At 40.8% G+C, this 20,938-nt stretch overlaps 3 protein-coding genes, 1 non-coding gene and 1 pseudogene across 5 annotated transcripts; 2 read left to right on the top strand and 3 right to left on the bottom strand.

Moving 5' to 3' along the window:
• The first annotated feature begins 4,037 nt into the window (after nucleotides 1–4,037).
• On the top strand, nucleotides 4,038–5,545 carry LOC116205805. The gene is made up of 5 exons (XM_031538463.1): nucleotides 4,038–4,118; nucleotides 4,189–4,365; nucleotides 4,467–4,541; nucleotides 4,647–4,787; nucleotides 4,871–5,545. Exons 1-5 carry the CDS (start codon nucleotides 4,116–4,118, stop codon nucleotides 5,186–5,188), a joined length of 714 nt encoding a protein of 237 aa, XP_031394323.1. The 5' UTR covers nucleotides 4,038–4,115; the 3' UTR covers nucleotides 5,189–5,545.
• A 754-nt stretch (nucleotides 5,546–6,299) lies between these two features.
• Nucleotides 6,300–6,370, top strand: TRNAG-GCC. The gene has a single exon. It is a non-coding gene; the product is annotated as a tRNA-Gly (tRNA).
• Nucleotides 6,371–6,573: 203 nt separating this feature from the next.
• LOC116203725 (flavin-containing monooxygenase FMO GS-OX-like 4) lies at nucleotides 6,574–9,430 on the bottom strand. Its single transcript, XM_031535614.1, has 7 exons — nucleotides 8,798–9,430; nucleotides 8,428–8,498; nucleotides 8,025–8,177; nucleotides 7,856–7,938; nucleotides 7,548–7,683; nucleotides 7,186–7,359; nucleotides 6,574–6,998 (listed from the first exon to the last, which is right to left on the bottom strand). The coding sequence occupies exons 1-7, from the start codon at nucleotides 9,417–9,419 to the stop codon at nucleotides 6,807–6,809; spliced, it is 1,431 nt and encodes a 476-aa protein (XP_031391474.1). The 5' UTR covers nucleotides 9,420–9,430; the 3' UTR covers nucleotides 6,574–6,806.
• A 682-nt stretch (nucleotides 9,431–10,112) lies between these two features.
• Nucleotides 10,113–13,314, bottom strand: LOC116203728 (annotated as a pseudogene).
• Nucleotides 13,315–13,563: 249 nt separating this feature from the next.
• On the bottom strand, nucleotides 13,564–16,338 carry LOC116203727 (flavin-containing monooxygenase FMO GS-OX-like 4). 2 transcript variants are annotated; one of them, XM_031535615.1, is made up of 7 exons: nucleotides 15,575–16,338; nucleotides 15,287–15,368; nucleotides 14,956–15,133; nucleotides 14,785–14,867; nucleotides 14,459–14,594; nucleotides 14,109–14,282; nucleotides 13,564–13,937 (listed from the first exon to the last, which is right to left on the bottom strand). In XM_031535615.1, the coding sequence occupies exons 1-7, from the start codon at nucleotides 16,143–16,145 to the stop codon at nucleotides 13,734–13,736; spliced, it is 1,428 nt and encodes a 475-aa protein (XP_031391475.1). In that variant the 5' UTR covers nucleotides 16,146–16,338; the 3' UTR covers nucleotides 13,564–13,733. The 2 variants fall into 2 exon arrangements, with proteins under 2 accessions (XP_031391475.1, XP_031391476.1); XM_031535616.1 differs by having other exon boundaries at nucleotides 13,592–13,937; nucleotides 14,956–15,108; nucleotides 15,298–15,368; nucleotides 15,575–16,329.
• Between the last annotated feature and the right edge of the window lie 4,600 nt (nucleotides 16,339–20,938).

The following is a 20,938-nucleotide window of genomic DNA, read 5'->3' as shown; positions in this document are numbered from 1 at the left end:
GTGGAGCGGCGGTCGTACACAAAAAGGAAGGATCGAAGATCCTTCGTGATAGGGCCTTTTTTCCGCGTCAATTACTTTATAATTAGCAAATCAAGATTAGTTAAGTAGACAACGAGCCGACTAGGTTTCCAGTGGAAAGAAAGAATTGTTCGACACTGTGTTGAATATGTAGATAAAACAATAGTCCCTGAAGCGCGTTAGAAATGCACAGGGCTTCCAACGTAAATATTTTGGGTCCAAAACCAATTGGATGGGGTTGGCATGGCATCGATACGACCGTACCTTTGAATGCAAAAATTTTAAATTTTATTGGGCAATAATTAAGATCATTCTTTAGACTTATCCCAGCATCATTATTGCTCCGATAAAAGAGGAGGCTCAACCTTTACGTCCCGCCCACTGCAATAAGTATCGGAACGTATCCTTATCTTTTAATTCCAAACTAACTCCATGAATGACCTATTCGGTTTAAGAAAAGTAGCATAAAGAGTTGTTGCCCCCATCCATCCCCTAATAGGATCGAACTGACCTGGTTTACCCAACGTTGGGATGGTTGGGGTCTAAATTAATTGATCTTGGTCGTATCTGGCAAGTTTGATCATGAGCCCACCTTCCCAAAATTGAATTTGGCCAAATCCAAGCTCATTATTTCAACAATCGAAGCTCATTTCCTACGTTCAAAAATTAAGACCGAGCAAACTGCGTGCATGAGCTAACCGAGCCAACCTGATAAGAACTTGTCAGCTGCCCATGGTAAAAGGCCGTCAGCCACACTCTCATCATGTACACCTTCAATAGGTAATTTTGCCATCAGCGGAAGACGATATATGATGTGGTAGTCCATAATTATACTGCAGTTGTCTTTCCCTCTTTCTCGAAGGGAAATTTTCTATTTAATAAACAAAGACCCTCTCGGGCCCTATTCCCAATTGATGGCTTAGGGCCTTTTATTCTTGGGCCAGCCTACTAGATTTATTATTTTTAGGCCTACTTCTCTTATGACCAGCCCTAATATCATTTTTATAAAATTGTGGATTGGATGGCACTTATATCGTAATTCCGGGAGATCGACAAGGGTGCTTTTCGAGATTCCAATTTGTATTTTCCCCTTTACGAGGGATTAAAATTACTTATTACTCAACCAACACATTATGGATTCGATTAATATCAACTAACTAAGTGCTTATCAATAAATCAAATATAAGAAAGTTTGGAATTTGCTTTTTCCAAAAATAAGTAATTAATTTTGAAAGAAGATACGGTTTTAGAAAGTTATAAAATTATATCCCGTTTCCTATCAGCTATGGGAAGGATCCCTTAGGGGCACATGGCCGCGCTGAATGACCAAGATTCAGCTCATTCAACGGCCACACACCACCCCCTCGATCGTGAACCATTTTTGAACCGGACGGGAGATCTTACAGTTCACATTCTAAATAATGGGTCCATTCGATAAAAACTCGAGTACTGGCTAGATATAGATCAATACCACTAACTGATTTAGACCGAAGGTTGTGAAGGATAGAAAATTGAATTTCTTTCATGGCCGCCATGTCAAAAGGAAGTGACCCATTAACTTAGACAGGTAGATTAGCAAACAGTATTGAGCAGGCCGCAGCCAGATGAACAGTTTGGATCGACAAGTCAAAAGGACAAAATCCGGAGATGGCGAAGGTTAAAAGATCTCCCAGTCCTAGGGGAGCCACTACTTGTCCCTACTCCTAGCGAAGCTAGCTAAAGCCCAATTAAGGGGGACTTTACATTAATTACATGAAAATCTAATGTACTTGACAATAAATGGATTATTACTTGCTCGTTAGTGTCCATCAAAATAGTGAACAATCTCGACCCTTAAGTTAGAATTGACTCGGATTGTAAAGAAGTTTATCCGTTTACTTAAAAATCTCGAGTTTGAATCTTTTGCAAGGCGATGAGATGTAATTCTCATAAATGTGTTAGTAATGCATATGATATTTTTTAATTGATCTAAAAAAAATTATGTTACTTTTATAACCGTTATAATTTAAAAGGTAAATTACATCGGTGGTTCAAAAAGTTTTAATAATGTATCAGGTTGGTTTAAAAAGTTTTTTTTGCTACTTGATGGTACAAAATGTTTCAAAGTTGTAACATGATAGTACAAACCGTTATCTCACCATTGACGCCATCAAGCTAAGCTGACGTGGCCGACATGTGGTTTTGATATGTTTTTAGGAGTCGGTAAAACGTTATATGATGGTTCAAACTCTTTGAAGTTGTCACTTAATGGTCCAAAATGTTTTACAGATGTAACATAATGGTACAAAATGTTTCTTTAATTAACTTAAAGGTCCACCCATATCAATGGCGAGATGACAGCGTCAATGGCGAGATAACAGTTTGTACTATCATGTTACAATTTTAAAACATTTTGTACCATCAAGTAGCAAAAAAAAAAAAATTTAAACCAACTTGATACATTATTAAAACTTTTTGCACTACCAGTGTAATTTACCATAATTTAAAAAGAAATCCTATTTAATATAAAAGGATAACTGTAAGATTTTTTTCTCTGAAAATATATATTTTTTGTTATAAAAAAGCTTATTACTTGCTCGTTAGTGTCCATCAAAATAGTGAACAATCTTGACCCTTGAGTTAGAATTGACTCGGATTGTAAAGAAGTTTGTCCGTCTACTTAAAAATCTCGAGTTTGAATCTTTTGGGAGGCGATGAGATGTAATTCTCGTAAATGTGTTAGTAATGCATATGATATTTTTTAATTGATCTAAAAAAAATTATGTTACTTTTATAACCGTTATAATTTAAAAAGAAATCCTATTTAATATAAAAGGATAACTGTAAGATTTTTTCTCTGAAAATATATATTTTTTGTTATAAAAAAGCTTAATGAGTCAGATATAAAAATAGGAAATAAAACAAAATAAAGGAACACATAATCCCGTCGCTTAGTATTGAATCCATAACTTTTACCTTTCGAATCGATGCCTTGTATCACCACACAAAGACCCCTTACTCCATATATAATTTTTTTAGTTGTGTCTGTGGTGTAGGCAATGTTTCATCAAAATTAGTACTTCAGGGCTATTTGATTATAAAAAAAAAAATTTAACTGTACTCTATTTATATTCAATTCAACAATACAATTATTACTTTTCTTTTTTTCTTCAATTTTTTAACTATTCAATTTAATTTTTAATACTAAATTCTCTCAATTATTCATTACTTTTTTCACAATTCAACAACACAATTATTACTTTCTCTCAATTATTCATTACTTTTTTTCACAATTCAATAACACAATCATTACTTTATCTCAATTATTCATTACTTTTTGTACATTTTTTTTATCATAATTCAACAACATAATCATTACAAATCAATTAAGACAAAAACTCAATTCAACTCGACTCTAAAACCAAACATAAAATTTTTACAGCTGCATTATGATTGTACTTATTTAAATCCAACACAAGTCCTATAAAAAAAAAGAATGAAACGGTCCAACACAAGTTTGCATAAGATTTGCAAGTACAAGAGAAAATAGACGCGTCCCCCTCTCTCTTCCCCCACCTTCCCTCTCAGAGCAAACCCCTACTTCCACTGCCTTCATCGGCGCATTCGGAAACACCGCCATCGGGATCGAGAAGCTGGCGCCTTCTTCTATTAGCCGACTTTCTTTTGTCCTCGTGGCACTCCATCAATGTATAAGCGACCTTCCAATTTTATTATACTTTACATGTGGCCTGAAAAATTTGTGACGTCATTGAAATATTTACAAATCAAAATGTTGTCTTTAATATTAAAAGGAGTAGAAAAAATTAGCTTTTCACCATGGAATATAATTTGACGTTTCATTATAGAATTTGCCTATGAGGATAGAAAGAAGTGCTTACATAGGAGTTTCCCTACATTTCTCTTATATTGGATAGTTCTCTTTTAAGTCCTCAAACTCTTCCACCATATTCACCGGTGCCCTCTGGCTCACCTTCCCTTTGACCCGAGGGGGACAAAGATTTGTCCCACTCCCAGCCAACGCAACTTTCCTTCACTCATTCATCTATCTCCCCCTCTTCCAACTATTAGCATCTGCCTGCAGGGGCGTATTCAAAACGATGGTGGTAACTCAACTACCTTTCCGATTCTTCGATTCGATTTTGGCACATTCGATTAACTCTATACCAACAGGTCGATAAGAGCTTGGTTCCGCGGTGGCTTTGGAACCTTGTCGGAGAAAAGTTCTTTGGGCCATGCAAGGTTCATGGTTCTTCCAGGAAGAACGAAAAGAACGTCTACTGCTTGGAGTGCTGCGCTAGCATCTGTTCTCACTGCGTTCCCCTTCATGCCTCACATCCTCTCTTGCAGGTCCACTTATTCCTCCGGATCATTTCCGTCTTAATTAGTTGAATTTATAATTCAACACGACCGTACTAGAACCTTATCCCATGTCATGTTTAGCTGCACAGGTGAGAAGGTATGTGTACCACGATGTCGTAAGGTTGGCCGATGCCCAGAAGTTGCTCGACTGTTCCCTCGTCCAAGTGAGGCACCCTTCGCCAGATTGAATATCGAACATAATTTACTGATTTGTTCTTTTTTGTAGTATTGGTTGATGATTGATGGATGTTGTAACGTATTTTGTTCAGCCCTACACAACGAACAGTGCCAAGGTGGTGTTCCTAAAGCAGAGACCTATATCTCGACTCTTCCGGGGTTCAGGAAACTTGTGTGCAACCTGTGACCGGAACCTCCAAGAAAACTACGTGTTCTGTTCCATCTCCTGCAAGGTTCGAGGACTTAAATTTGTAATCAAAGCTTTTGAGTTCTCAAAATCAGCTCACTCGTCGATATCTGTCTGGCCCTAAATTAGTTTCAGGTTCAGCATCGAATGGCCAGAAAGATTAGACCAGAAAGACAGCTTCTACCAAGCTACGATTCTGTTCGACGATCAAGAAATGAGAGAGGAGACTCGGGGACCAATGGCCGAGCCGAGACCTCTCCCTTGCCGGTCTCCCGACTAAACTCATTGTGGTCAACAACCCTGACGGTGACTGCTGAGTTTGCAAGGAAGAAAAGGAGCAGCCTTGATCCAGTGCTACATAGACCCCAGCAGTGCTTGCCTATTAGAGACATCGCCGTCTTCATGAGCCGGCGAAAGGGTGTCCCTCATCGATCTCCTCTCTATTGATCTTCTGATGAATATTACCATACCGGTACTAACCGATCTTTAGGTATGTCCATGCTACTCAATGGTATCGATTCAAATCGAAAAAGCAGCCAACATCAGGCATGAGATTCTTCAGTATGTCTCATATTTGGCATAGATTAAGAAACTGAGGGCACGTAAAATGCAACGACAGCAACTTTTTGTTGGCCCTAACCGTTCTGTAATCGGATGACCTTTGTTGAATTTGTCCGCTATGGATGAACTTATAGCGTACTTCCGGGAATATATCATTCCCAATCCCAATATTATCTTATTAGATAACCATGACCTCGAGCTCATTTGTAATATCTCAAACATGTGCATGCTGACTGTGAAGAACACCGGATCTATACTCGTAAATCGACCTTCTTTCCTTAGCTATCGTTAAAAGTAACGAGAAGCGGTGCTCCCTGTTCTAGAGCTCGTGCCATCCCTTGTCTCCTCTGGTCAGACATATTAATGCAGTGGTTGGGCAACAACAAAAGAAATGGATTCCCATATCATGGCACAGTGAAGATGGACCTCACACTTAACTGTCCACAGGACATGAGAATTTTGGAGGGAAACGTTGTCCGTTCGCTTAACTTCTGTAAGAAGACAGACAAAGGGGACCATAAAAAACTTATTGCTCTTAGACATTCAAGGCTTTGGGCCTCCAGGTTGGACTGTAATAACTCTTGAACACAAGCTGAGTGTTATGGCCCACCAACCTGATTGATGGAAACGACAGTAACAATAATCTTATAATGTGGCTCGTCAAATTCCACTACCAGCTCATATCAAACGTATGCTATGAGACTCATTTCTAATTTTCATTGATTTATTAATTACTATAAATAAGTAACTAATGGACTTTACTTAATTCTCAATGAATAGTGGATCAATCTCGGGCTGCCTCACCCCATCGATCCGTCAGCGATCAGAAAATCGAGGCATGGGCTTTGAGCAATATGTATTGTTAACCGCCTGCTTTATTCCAACGACATCTTCTTTCCAAATTGCTTGCTAGCCACCAAAGGAGGGATGTGTTATCATTTACGGGGAGAAATGGTCTTCAGGTCTTAGTAACGATTAAAGGACATGCAGCCAAAAAGCACCAGTGGTCTAGTGGTAGAATAGTACCCTGCCACGGTACAGACCCGGGTTCGATTCCCGGCTGGTGCATTACTTTTGCCCCAAACTAACCTCTCTTTTGCAAAGTAGATCATCAGCAAAGCGCACTCTTTTGCTATCACATGTTGCAATCTGCTTCCTCGACTATCTATGCCATCCTGCCAGGCTAATGTGTTATGCTCATCAGTATGGAACACAGTTCTTCAAATCTCGATATAAGAGCATTGATCACCGGCACAAAGAACCGTTCGGAATAGCTGAAAATAGATCTCCATCTGCTCCATTTCTGTTTTATTTTCATTTTTTGAACCCTGACATTAGTACATCTCTAAACATAAATAGTCACCCTGCCTCTCCATGACATAAGGGTTGCTGCCCCTTTGTCATCATATCCACATTATTACCCCTTAAGATTATAAGGAAATTTATTGAATAGTCCAGAGTACAAACTATTGAGACTTCATTCTGCAGCTATAATCAAAACCTGCTACATTTGACTAGAGGTGAATCGAGCAAAATCTTCATAAGCTCGTGAGACTAAATCATCATCTTCCCACTCATCACGATATGTCTCTGGCCTGGCAAGCTTGTTTTGGGAAGCTGCAGAGTACATCCCTTTCTTCCATTCCTCCATACCAGGAATCCCGCATTGATCAGCAAGCCAATCATTGTACAAAAACTAAGGAAAACAAAAAAGAACAAAGGAAAAATGAAGAAAGAAAGCGTCAACAAGAGAGAAATGCTTGATTCATCGAAAAATCGATAGAACAGAGTTCATTCCACTGTTATTTAACTAACAATTCCATTCCAAAAGGTATGGAGTAAATACTAGATTAGTATGAAGTGTTGAAAAAGTAGCATTTTACCTGAGTCTTTGACTGCCTATGAGTATATCGCTTTGGAATGCCAGCAGCTTCGAGCTCAGCATAAAAGTATTCTATATTCTCCATCATCTCTTTCAGCGAAGGAAGGGCAATTTTACCAGATAAAACACCAGCTATCCACTTGCTCTGGAATTCAAACTGAGGAAAGGGCACGACCTGAAACCAATCATATCATAAATACACAATAGTAGAATATCAGCATCAGAACTAATAACAAAAACAAAAGGATTAGAAGGAAATAAAAAATCACATATCTAATTTAGCATGTGAGTGAATGAAGATGCTTGAAATGAGTATGTGATTTTTCCCTTTCACCATCGAAGAAGCTTGAGATAATATAAGACCTTCCAGAGTAAGCCTATGAAAGAAAGCCAAGGAGCCAAAACGGGCGGGAAGACGTGCTTGTACAATGGCCCCACACGATTGTCGTCCACACTCACAACCCCATTTGTTTCAAGAAAAGGGAAATGGTACTTGTACCTTTAAGAACAGAAGATTAATAAACCAACTGTAGAAATTAACGTTTATTTATCCTGTCATTTTCCTCTGTTCAAAAAATTCCAACTATATTAAATCCTAAAACGAGGAAGAGAAGAGGGTTCGCATCTTTCTTTTTCTCGAAATTTAGAAGAAATAGAAATATGAAGCTCACCCTGTGCAGTGCAAAATGACATTGGCATATACAGAAGTCCCATCAGCAAAAACAACCGCTCCATCCTCATGGACAAGTTTGATCTGCATAATTCTTGATTAAACTAATCAAGAAATCCATGCACGTAATGCATGATAGTTTCACATTCTTAAGAGATGGGAAATCTCACCACAGGATGGAGCCACACATTACTAAAACTAGGTTGTTTTCCAAGATTTTCTCCTTCAGAAGATCGAACTGCGACATGAACTCCTTTGGCAACTGGGGCAATGTCCCTGGAGATATCCACTGCACTGGCAGAACTCCCTATCAACACTACAACCTGTTTTTTTAATTACAGAAGCCCAAGAATTTCCTTTTAGAAGAACAAATACAGGCAGAATCATAACTCGAACACGATTCCTTAGGGGAAACTGAAAGATATGACATACTGAATGCAAACTTGGCCAGACCATCAAAAAAATTTATGAAGCATCTCATGCAATAGCTACATGAACAGACAGATAATTATAATAGAAACGGATGAAATTTGTGGACAAGCTGAAGTAGTTGAGGAGAAACCTTGGACATACTTGATCCTTAAAGGGTTCAGGTGTCCGGTAATTGTGGCTGTGAATCTGCTTACCTGGCCAGGTATCAATGCCTTCAAGGACAAAAACGAATCAGAAAGTTATTTCTTTGAGGCTATATTAACAGGAGCATCCTAGGAATTAGAAACAGCAGAATCTCCATATGTCCAGCAACAGGAGGAATCTTGATGATGTAAAGAAGGGCAGCAATGTGATTATTACTAACAAGAAAGTTCCAGCCATAAAAAATCCATCTTTACTCCAATACATGAATAATCGACTTCCAGGCACATCAATCGCACAAGCTGAGGTCAATAATCGAGGTCCCAGATTGATAAACATCAAGAATCAACAAACAAGTAAGGAAATTTACCGGGAATCTCCGCTATCCGGGGCTCCGTGTAATGTCCATTGCAGACAACCACCGCATCGAAAACCTCATCCTCCTCATCACCATTTCCCTTCTTCCTCGACTTCACACTCCATTTACTGTTATCATTAGCGTCCAATAGGCCAACCTTCACCACCTCTCTCTCAAACCTCACCATCTCCTCGATCCCAAACTCGCTCGCGAATCCCTTCAGATACGCCAGCACCTCCGCGTGGCCCGGGAACCTCCTTGGGTCGCCCGACCAGTCCGCCCTGGCCATAAACGGGTAGTCCCTGAACCCCATCACCTCCCGAGGCAGGTTCGTGCGGAGGGATCGGTACAGGCTGGAGTGGACAATAGGCCGTGCCTGGTCGAGCCCCAGAGGGTCGGGCTCCGTCTTGGGCGTGTAGATCCATGTACCTCCGACCTGGCTCTCCCGCTCATAGACGACCACCCGGTGACCCTCTCGACGGAGCTCCCGGGCGGCAACGAGGCCTGCTGCTCCGGCGCCGATGACGGCTACGTGGCGGGACGTGTACGGTGGGGGAGGCTTGGTCAAGGTGTGGACTGCAGGGGCGGCCATTGCGAGGGACCGTGAAGATCCGGGGAGAAGGACACGGCTCATATATCATTGGTCGATTAATTTAATTCCCATAGTTACCGATCTTCCCCCGACCAAACATTTTTGGCGGTTTGTCTTTTTGTCTTTTCTGTTTTTTGTTTTTGCTTTTTTCGCCCTCTCTTTCTCTCTCTATTTTTTTTTTTATTTTTTTTCTTTCCATTTTCCATTCTTTTATTTTTTTTGAATAATATCATTTTATTAAATAGCAAACGTAGTTTACATTACATAGCCAACAAAACTGTCGGAGGACATAGACACTACCCTGCCGATCACTAGGCCAGTCACTCAACTACCAACTAAGAAAATGACCACAGCAACACAAATGATTGAACAATCATTCCTTATTAAACAAAACAAGGGGATAAATCGCACGTCCGATATGACATAATTCTTAGTACAATCAAGTATTAACCAATTAAGAACTAACCCGATCGAAAAGGTCCTTAATACGGTCACCAAGATAAACAACGACACGAACACTTAAGTGGTGTCGGGCAACGTCGGTCTGTAAGTAGTCGACCCAGAATGCCAGAGCAGCATCCCCAGCTTCAAACTTGGCTGAGGCGACCGCCGAGGTGAGAACCCCACCTTCAAACCCACAAAGATTTTCTGTTCGGCCTTCCCGATCCGAGAGCGGGGGAAGAGGGAGGGGACACGGAGAGTGAGGAGATTCATCTTTGCATAAGGCAATTGGAATTTTCATGATAATGATGGATCACATTAGGCGTAATTTGAATAATTCATAGTGATGATATTATGTATGGTATGGTAGTCCGAAATATCATCACATCAACATTATTATCTGTTACAATTAGAAGGAAGATACTCGTACAAACAATTGAGTCTTCAATCAATCCGCAGATATAATCAAGATCTGCTGATTATTTGATTTGTGGAAGATCATTGTGTTCCCACTCGTCACGGTATGTCTCTGGTCGGGCACGCATGTTCCCGAGAGAAGCAATGAACATCTCTTTCCTCCAATCCTCAAACCCTGGAATCCCGCATTGATCAGCAAGCCAGTCATCGTACACACACTAAGAAAAACCCAAAAAAAGAAAAGAAGTTAGAAGGAAGCATCGACAAGACACTGAGACAGAATTGATTGATTCAAAGGACCCATAGAACAGTATAGTTCATTCCACCAGTTTGATTCCAGATAGCTTGGAACGAATTACTGGATCGGCGTGAAATTTCAAAAGAGTTGCATCCTATGTACCGTTTCCGACTGTCTATGAGTATAACGCTTTGGTATACCAGCAGCTTCGAGCTCCGCATAGAAGTTTTCCTACTCCTTCCATCATCTCTTCCGGTGAAGGAAGGGCAATTCTACCTGACAAAGCACCCGCTATCCACTTGCTCTGTAATTCAAAGTGAGGAAAGGGCGCAACCTGTAACAATGCACATCGTAAATAAACCTGAGTTAAGGATGACTATTACAATTAATTTAAAAAAAAATTCAAGAGGCAAATAAAGAACAATCACGTAATCAATGCAGAACATGGGTAGTGAATATGTGTTCTTTTATTTTCCAACATTGAAGGCGTTTGAGATAGAACAAGACCCTGAGTGTTAATCCAATGAAAGAAATCCAAGGAGCCAAATCAGGCGGGAAGACATGCTTGTATAATGGACCCACACGATTGTCGTCCACCCTAACAATCCCGTTCGTTTCAAGGAAAGGGAAATGGTACTTGTACCTTCAAGGACAAAAGATTCATAAACCAGCGTTACAAGTCACCATTTACTCAATTCTGTTGTTTTCCTCTGTCCAACTAGTTGCCACTTTCTTTTAATACTTCTTAAAAAAAAAAAAAAAAAAGCTCGAGGACACTTCTCTCTTTTATTTTCTCGAAAAATATAAGAGTAAATTGCACTGGCGATTTAAAAAAATTTATAAATGTTTTAATATGATACAAAATTATTTTTTGCAACTTGATGATACAAAATGTTTCAAAATTATTTTAGTATAGTACAAACCGTCGTCTCGCCATTGAATCCGTCAAATCGACGCTGATGGTGCAAAACCAGTTTTTGTGAGACGTTACATGATAGTGCAAAATGTTTTGAAGTTGTAATTTAATAGTACAAAATGTTTTATACATGATAGTGCAAAATTTACAGATCTTGTAAAGGACGATTTGACGGCGTCAATAGCGAGATGACGGTTTGTATTATATTGAAACAATTTTGAAACATTTTGTACAATCAAGTAGCAAAAAAAAAATTTGTACCACATTGAAACATTTATAAAACTTTTTAAACAACCAGTGTAATTTACCAAAAATATAAATTCAAAGTTTACCCCGTGCAGTGCAGGATTACATCGGCATAAGTGCAAGTCCCATCTGTGAAAAGAACAGCTCTATCCCCATGGACACGTTCGATCTGTGATTAAAAGAATCAAGGAATGTCATGCATATAAATAATGGACGATAACTTCACATCTTTTGAGAGGTGGGCGATCTTACCATGGGATGGAGCCACATATTGCTGAAACCAGGTTGTTTTCCAAGGGTTGCCCCATTGGAAGATCGAATTGCAAGATGAACTTCTTTGGCAACCGGGGCAACGTCCCGAGAGATATCCAATGCACTAACAGAATTCCCTATCAAAACTACAACCTGCTTTGATACAGAAGCCCCAGACTTTCCTTATAGAAGGGGAAAAAAGAAAAAAAAAAATATACTGATAGAACCATAATGCGAGCAAGCCTAGCAGTTGAAACACTTCTTGGCCAGAACTTTGAAAATCTGATCAAGTGTCTTATGCAATTGCTACATGAACAGATACACCAAAGGGAAACTATACTAGAAACAGACGCACATGGCGTAGTTGAGGAGAAGCTCTGGACATACCCGATCCTTAAAGGGCTCGGGCGTGCGGTAATTGTGGCTGTGAATCTGCTTACCCAGCCACGCTTCAATGCCTTCCAAGGACACAAATATTCGTAAATATTAGTCGTTTCCGCAAATGACATAGCAATTACGAGTTAGAAGATCAATTCTTTGGAGATGGACTGACTGGAGCATCATAGGCCAAATCGATTGACAAGAACACTAATCCCCAACTGCGAATCCGGAGAATCCAAGCTAAAGAAATTTTACCGAGAATTTCTGCTACTCGAGGCTCCGTGTAATGCCCATTGCAGACAACCACCGCATCGAAAATCTCATCCTCCTCGTCACCGGAGCAAGTCCCACTGCTCTTCTTCCTTGACTTCACCCTCCATTTACAGTTACCCCCGTCATTAGCTTCCAGTAAGCTAACCTTCACCACCTCTCTCTCAAACCTCACCATCTCCTCGATCCCGAACTCTCTCGCGAAGCCCTTCAGATAAGCCAGCACCTCCGCGTGGCCCGGGAACCTCCTCGGGTCGCCCGACCATTCCTGCCGGGCCACGAAAGGGTAGTCCCCGAACCCCATCACCTCCCGAGGCAGGTTCGTGCGGAGGGACCGGTACAGGCTGGAGTGGACCACGGTCCGATCCGGATCGAGCCCCAGCAGGTCCGGCTCCGTCTCGGCCATGTAGATCCATGTCCCTCCGACCTGGCTCTCCCGCTCGTAGACCACCACGCTGTGGCTCTCTCGGCGCAGCTCGCGAGCGGCAACCAGGCCTGCTGCTCCGGCGCCAATGACGGCCCCGTGGCGGGACTTGCATGGCGTGCAAGGCTTGGGCAGGGTGTTGACTTTGGATGCCGCCATTGGGAGGGTCCACGGAAGATCCGGTGAGGTAACATTAACACCCATGTACGTTTGTTCTTGGTGTACTTTTAGTAGCAGGTTGATTAGATCCCGACGGCAGGCGAAATGTTGTCTGAACCGGGTGCATCGTTCTTGCAGCTCTGGTTCCAATAATTGGGGTCACATCAACTATGCACCGGGAGCAGATAACTTGAGGCGTATCTACTAAATTAGGAATGAGAAATACGTTTTTCTCCGATCGGTTGACCGTAGTTCGAAATGCTGCAGATTGTTTTATAATTACACAAGGTCCTTTGTTATACACTTGGCAGCGTAAGATCGAATTTTACTTTGTTCGTCAATTGTGATTTCAAAATTGATAACCACGAGATCCAAATGAGCTAATATTTTACTATCCATTGATTACATGTGGGTCACGATTATCCATCAATACATGATCAGCTATGTTTGTAATTCTAGCAATTTGGAACTTAGCAAATAAACTCAAGTAATTTGACTAACCTCGAGTAGCAGTTCGTGGTGTCATCATATATCCACATGATTATATATCAAAGTTACACGGAAGATATTCGTACAAACAAAGAAGCGTCTCCAATCAATCCGCATATATAATCAGAATCTGCTGACTATTTGATTTGTGGTAAATCGAGCAAAGTCCTCGTAAGCTCGTGAGACTAAATCATTTTCTTCCCACTCGTCACGGTACGTCTCTGGCCGGGCAAGCATTCTCCGGAAAGATGCAATGTACATCTCTTTCCTCCATTCCTCAAAACCCGGAATGCCGCATTGATCAGCAAGCCAGTCATTGTACAAAAACTAAGAAGACCCACAAAATGATTTAGAAAGAAAGCGTCAGCAAGACAGAATACTTTGATTCATCAAGAACTCATAGAACAGTAAAGTTTATTCCACCAGCACCAGTTCGGCTCCAGAGGGTTTGGAACAAATACCGGATTGGCAATAAATTTCGAAAAAGTTGCGCTGTACCTGAGTTCCAAACTGGTCATGTGTATGTCGCTTTGGTATACCAGCAGCTTCGAGCTCCGCATAGAAGTTTCCTACTCCTTCCATCATCTCTTTCGGTGAAGAAAGGGCAATTCTACCTGACAAAGCACCCGCTATCCACTTGCTCTGTAATTCAAACTGAGGAAAGGGCGTGGCCTGGAAGAATTCACATCATGAATACACCCAAGCAGAGGATGATTATAACAATTAGTAACAAAAATCAAGAGGTAAAATAAAAGAAAAGTCACAGCAATTTAGAACATGGGTGAACCAAGACTCTCAAAGTGGCTTCCTTTTTCTACAGTTTGGAAACGCTTGAGGCAGAACAAGACCTTGAATGGTAATCCTACGAAAGAAAGCCAAGGAGCCAACGCGGGTGGGAAGACATGCTTGTATAATGGGCCCACACGATTATCGTCCACGCTTACAATCCCATTCGTTTCAAGAAAAGGGAAATGGTACTTGTACCTTCAAGAGCAAAAGAAAAAGAATAATAAAATAGCTGCCCAATTCACCACTTTACTCATCCTGTTATTTTCTTCTGTTCTACTAATTGCAACTTTCTTTTACTTCTTTCATTAAAGAGAGCTTCAGGTAAGTTCCTTCTTTTTTTTCTCCCCCCCTCGTGATTTAGAAGCAATAGGAATTTGAAGCTTACCCCGTGCAGTGGAAGATGACATCTGCATAGGTGGAAGTCCCATCTGCAAAGATAACAGCTCCATCCTCATGGACACTTTCGATCTGCATAATTCTTGATGATGAGAATCAAGAAATGTCATGCATACGATGGACAATAATTTCACATTTTCGGAGAGATGGAGAATCTTACCATGGGATGGAGCCACATGTTGCTGAAACCAGGTTGTTTACCAAGGGTTACCCCTTTGGAAGATCGAATTGTAACATGAACGTCTTTGGCGACCAGAGCAATGTCCCGAGAGATATCCATTCCACTAGCAGAATTCCCTATCAAAACTACAACCTGTTTTTTATACAGAAGCCCCAGTCTTTCCTTTCAGATAAACAAATACTGATAGATCATAACATGGATGACCTTAGTAGTTGAAACACTTTGCGGCCAGACCATAGGAAATCTGATGGACGAGCTTATAGTAGAAACAGATGGAATTATGGACGAGATAGAGTAGTTGAGGAGAAACCTTGGACATACTTGATCCTTAAAGGGCTCGGGTATGCGGTAATTGTGGCTGTGAATCTGCTTCCCCGGCCACGCATCAATGCCTTCAAGAACACAAATATCACGAAACGTTAGATTTTTGCGAATGACATAGCCATTATGAGTTAGAAGATCAAATCTTTGGAGATGGACTAACAGGAGCATCATACAATTACCAGCTGCATTCCAGAATGAGTCAAACTGATTGACAAGAACATAAACCCGCGACTGCGAAAACGAAGAATCCAGCTGAACAAGTTCGTTAATTTACCAGGAATTTCCGCCACTCGAGGCTCCGTGAAATGTCCATTGCAGACGACCACCGCACCGAAAACCTCATCCTCCTCGTCACCATTCCTTTTGTTCCTTGACTTCACCCTCCATTTACTGTCGTCATTAGCTTCCAATAAGCCAACCTTCAACACCTCTCTCTCAAACCTCACCATCTCCTCTATCCCAAACTCCCTCGCGAAGCCCTTAAGATACGCCAGCACCTCCGCGTGGCCCGGATACCTCCTCGGGTCGCCCGACCAGTCTGGCCGGGCCACGAACGGGTAGTCCCTGAACCCCATCGCCTCCCGAGGCAGGTTCGTGCGGAGGGACCTGTACAGGCTGGAGTGGACCACGGCCCGATCCGGGTCGAGCCCCAGCGGGTCAGGCTCCGTCTCGGCCATGTAGATCCATGTCCCTCCGACCTGGCTCTCCCGCTCGTAGACCACCACGCTGTGGCCCTCTCGGCGGAGCTCGCGGGCGGCAACGAGGCCTGCTGCTCCGGCGCCTATTACGGCCACGTGGAGGGACGTGCTTGGCGGGGGAGGCTTGGGCAGGGTGGAGGCCGCCATTGGGAGGGTCAAAGGGAAGATCCACTGAGGTGCACAAGGCTCATGGACAAATGGTTTGAGTATATCCAAACAGCATGCGAAATGTTATGTGAACCGGGCGCATGGATCTGCAGCTCTGACTCACTGACACAGAGGCCTCCGTCCTTCATGCACCGGGTAGCACATAACTTAGGTGGATTGGGCCTTGGCCGGTGGCCCATCACTCTGAGCTGAGGGGAGTATAGCTTATGAGACGGTCTACTTTCCCTGATCCCGTAATTGTAAAATCTTAGATTGGAGAATTTAATCCGTGGGAATTGAATTCAGAATTTCTTGGGTTTGGTCAGGTGGGCAGCACGTGCACACTCTATCTGTTAGTAGACTTCCATATACATGGTCTCAGCCTTTCCATAACACGAAAATCGGTCATTCCCCTAAACAACACTTATGTGAGTCTCGGGTTATTTCTTTCTTAACGGTCGCACTTACAGCCGAACATTTCCACATATATTTTTAGCTTCCAACTGATACACTGTCGGGACATCAGGACATGCCTTTGGGGGAGTTGTTTGCGGTCTAGACGCATTAAGACTTTCGACCTGTCGAGATTGATGATGAATACATCGGAAAACTCGAGTCTCAGCTCATCTAATTACAGGCACCCTGATGCAGTGCAAGAATCATGAGGCGGTCCGTTGATCATTTAATTTCAAGTATTTGATTTCTTAAGGTTCAAGCGAAAAATTATTTCACCAGGATCAAGATACAAGACCCAGGAGACTCTCATTCAAGATCTCACCTTCAAACAAAATAACCAGAAATTGCAGTTCTTGGAGGAAGAGAGCCAACAACTTGCTACCTCCATCGAAGGCCTCTCGGTCGCAAAATTTTACCCAGTTTGGTATTTCTTCCAAGAGGATGTTGCCGAAAATCAAAATGTTTGGGGCTTATTTTAACTTAATTATCAAAAGAGAATGCACTTTAAGGATCGGTTGATTCGGCTCAATGATCTCAAACTGATGATTTGGAAAGTTTCTGCGGGCAACGGAATGCTGAATCAGGATGAATGTCGAGCGTGCCTTAGGTACACTTCTTGTTCAGTTTACACATGATACGGAATTTGTTTTGTTTCTTCATCTGTGGCCATCTAAGGAGTACCGGCTGCTGTTAAATGTGATTCTCCTAACCCAAAGTGCCTGGATGTCTTGACAAAGCTCTATTCAATGAGCATTCTTTTCACTCCGGTGTTCCTTTCCTCGTCCTAGGCTCTCAACTTCGGCATCCTCGTCTTGCCAAAGTCTGAATGAAGATTAATGTATCCGTTCATCCAGCTCAAGTTGGATTCCACAATAATAGTTTTCCCAATGTTAATCCTACATTTCCAAACCTGAAAAATAATGACGGTCTTGACAGAAGCACGAGTACTGCGACTGACAAGAATGATCATTTTGATTTGACAATGGAATCATAAGAGAAAGCAAAGAGACATTCGCTAATCTTCTTTGGATTTTTTGGGGTTGAATGTGCTCAGGCTCGGCGAGATCAACTAGAAAGATATATTATTGTTCATCGTCAATGTCATATTTCCAAGGTCCCTGAAGAGGATGAGGGGGCCAACAAGGAGTTCGAACTCAAATTGAGAATGGGTTCCGGACGGAGATATTGCCAGGACTAAAATCTCTTTTGAGATTGGAAGAAACGTAAGCATTTCCACGGAAAACACGATGTCCGGTCCCACAGTGTAGTTTCTGATGAAGAGGTAAGTGAACTTTCATGATATTCCTTGCCCAAGTGACCATAGGAAGTGAAAAGGACCGATATGCACACGCACATTGAGCTCAGCGTGACGAGATCCAGCTCGGGAAAATGTTCAAGTATCAGCACAAGGAACGAAACGCAGGAAATTCATCTATGGACTGGAACCGCTGGCTAAAAGTTTTGTTGAGTGATAGTGAAGAGATAGTATTCTTCAATCTTCATATCGAATCACACCTTGTTTCTCCTCCTGGAGTGATCCTAAAGAAGATAGGATTCTTCATATCGAATCGGACCTTGTTGCTTCTCCACTGAGAGAGCGATCATTGATTGGAAAACATAGTGATTACAAATATTTTGAATGGTATCAGGCGGCGGTCCAAATTGTCAACTCTCTAAATTTAGCTTAAAACACGTTCAACAAAAAATGGAAAGAATAAAAGAAAACTCACAATGGTTTGTCTTTCCTAACTTTGAATGATATACCCGTCAAGTAGAAAAAAGAAGCTACAATGATCCATATGTAGCAAAGAGGAGGAAAAAAAAAAGGTGACTGTATAGGAGAACTATCTCACTTAATAAGAAGTTCACATTTGATTCGAATTTAAGAATTTCACCTTTTTCAAACATTCGAACAAATTTCAAGAGGAGAAATTCAGGGTAGAGAAAGCAGAAAACTAATACAGATCATGTCTAAAACAAAAAAGGGTAATAGAAAAGTTCGACATAACCAAATCCTTAGACTTAACTTGCAGTATTGGCAGGTCACAGACGTATAGTTAATGCTGCGTTTGATTTATAAGTAACATTTTAAAATTAGATTTTGATTTTGAAAAAGAGCTGTATAAATGATTATGTATGAGGCATACTCTTTGACTTTGTATGAGTTATATGATTTTGATTTTGAAAAAGAGTGATATAAATGGGGCTCACCCTTTGACTTTGTATGAGCTATTTTGTTTTGTTATAGGTAGAATTAAGTAAAAGTAAGATTTTAAAATCTCACTTTGAATCCAAACGAGACATAAACCACTTGTGTTTGCCATTTGAGGCCACTAGACTGAAATATTTGTACGTAACTACCTACCTATCAGACAATTCAGAAAAAAAAAAAAAAACTATGAGACAAGTCCGAGTCCAAGGGATTATTTTCCAGTTCTCGCAGTAGCAGAACATCGGCTTTTCTCCAGCACTCCCATGGGGACATTGGCTCAAGCTCGATGAACTTATCTGTCTCATTCAGTGCCTCTGAGAATATCCCCAGTTTGATATAACATGCTGCAGCCCTTTTGTAGTATGCCTGCAGCAAGAAATGCATGCATATTCATGGTTTATTTTCATAATAATTATGTATATTCATGGCTAACTAAACTAATAATTGCCCCTAGTATATATAATTAAAAAGGGGTTTAATTAAGCATCATATCATTACTTACTTGGGCGTCCCTTGAGTCTACTTTCGGCTTTTCGGAGTAATGATGCAGCCAAATCTGCAGACATATCTGCTCCTGTTTCTCATCTGCATAACATGCAATGCATGCACAACCATCGAAAAACCCGATCGAGCTACCAACAAGCAGCTACGTATTGGTTGAGTGGTAAGCAGTATCAAGAAAGGAATTAGTACTCTTAAAGACGACATTTAATATGTTGAGATCTTCAGAAGCCATTTGCTCTGTTTCCTCTGCTGTAATTTCATTCTTAACTGATTTGGAAAAAATCATCAATATAGACCTGATGTTAGTGGAATCTCTAATTGGCATCTATATTTTGAGCCCTTAGATCAGAATATCGCAACCAAAGAAGGAAGTGTGTAAATTAGAAAGCGTGCCCTACAATTGCTAACATTCCGACAAATAATTTGTTTCGATCTTCTTAATAGTCTACTTAAAAACTTCCTGAAGCGCCATAGATATCAACAAGATCGACCAGCCTACACTTGCAATTGTTTGCCTCTATATCTATTTGGGTGGGCTCTAATCATTGTGGGGTTTGGGCTTGGGCTCAACTATTGAATGAGACTGGAAGCTCTTGGGATCACTCTCTCTCTTTCTTTCTTTTTTTCTTTTTTTCTTTTTAAATACAAAGAAACCATAAATTTAGTATAATAAAATAAAAAATTTAATAATTAATAAATGTACCTGAATAATCTTACATGAAAATCGAATCTGGAAACTATTCTTTAGGAGGTCTGGACATGCACCACTTTACTATCCTTTTTTTTTATAGGATTTCTCTTCTTTTGTTTATTTATATGTACATGTACGAGGTTGATTGGACCAAATTAATTGTCCCATAAGTTTTACATCTGCCGGGTTTTATCACTTTTTTAGTTAAGTTGCACTCTATTTTGCAATTTTGCACTCTCATAGGATACTCTCAATTTGTTTGTTATAAGGTGAATCAAGAAGCACAGTATTAAATCCATAGATTGAATCATTTAGGTCGTTTAAAAGATGGGTCTAGCTAGCTATAGATTGATTGGTGCATGAATGAATTGGATTGCAATAATGCCATATAAATTTAACTGTTTTAGGGCTTTCCTATAGAAAGTTGATTAGAGCACTATCATATCATCCGGTTACCCACTTGTTCTTCGACATACTATGATGAATTCTTTGCTCGATTGGTAAGCCCCAATAAATCATGTCCTTAGGTTAAAGATCCCACCTGGGCCCACCGAGGATCTCCATTCATTATTACAGAGCAAGAAACCAATCAAGAGCTATTTCTTTTCAAAACTTTTGCTTATGTATGCGCAAATCCAATTATCCAGCCTACCTACCGACTAAATGGTTTTTCGCAATGGCTTCTTTTTTCTTTTACCCATTCTGTATCACTTTTTTTTTTCTTTTCAAATTTTTTTATTTCCATCAAATCCATCTCCATTCATAATATAAGTCTTTAGATTTGCAGTTTGCATAGGCTCTTTTCTGAGAAATAAAATAAAAACAACAATAATAATAGAAAACAATAATAACATTAATAATAATCGGATGGGTTTGGAGATGGTCATCTTCGTATCTTATATAATTGGTGTGGATAACTCACGGAATTTT

Source organism: Punica granatum, chromosome 4 (assembly GCF_007655135.1).
Source record: "Punica granatum isolate Tunisia-2019 chromosome 4, ASM765513v2, whole genome shotgun sequence".
Taxonomy (NCBI): Eukaryota; Viridiplantae; Streptophyta; class Magnoliopsida; order Myrtales; family Lythraceae; genus Punica; species Punica granatum.
This window is presented reverse-complemented; position numbering and strand designations above follow the sequence as displayed.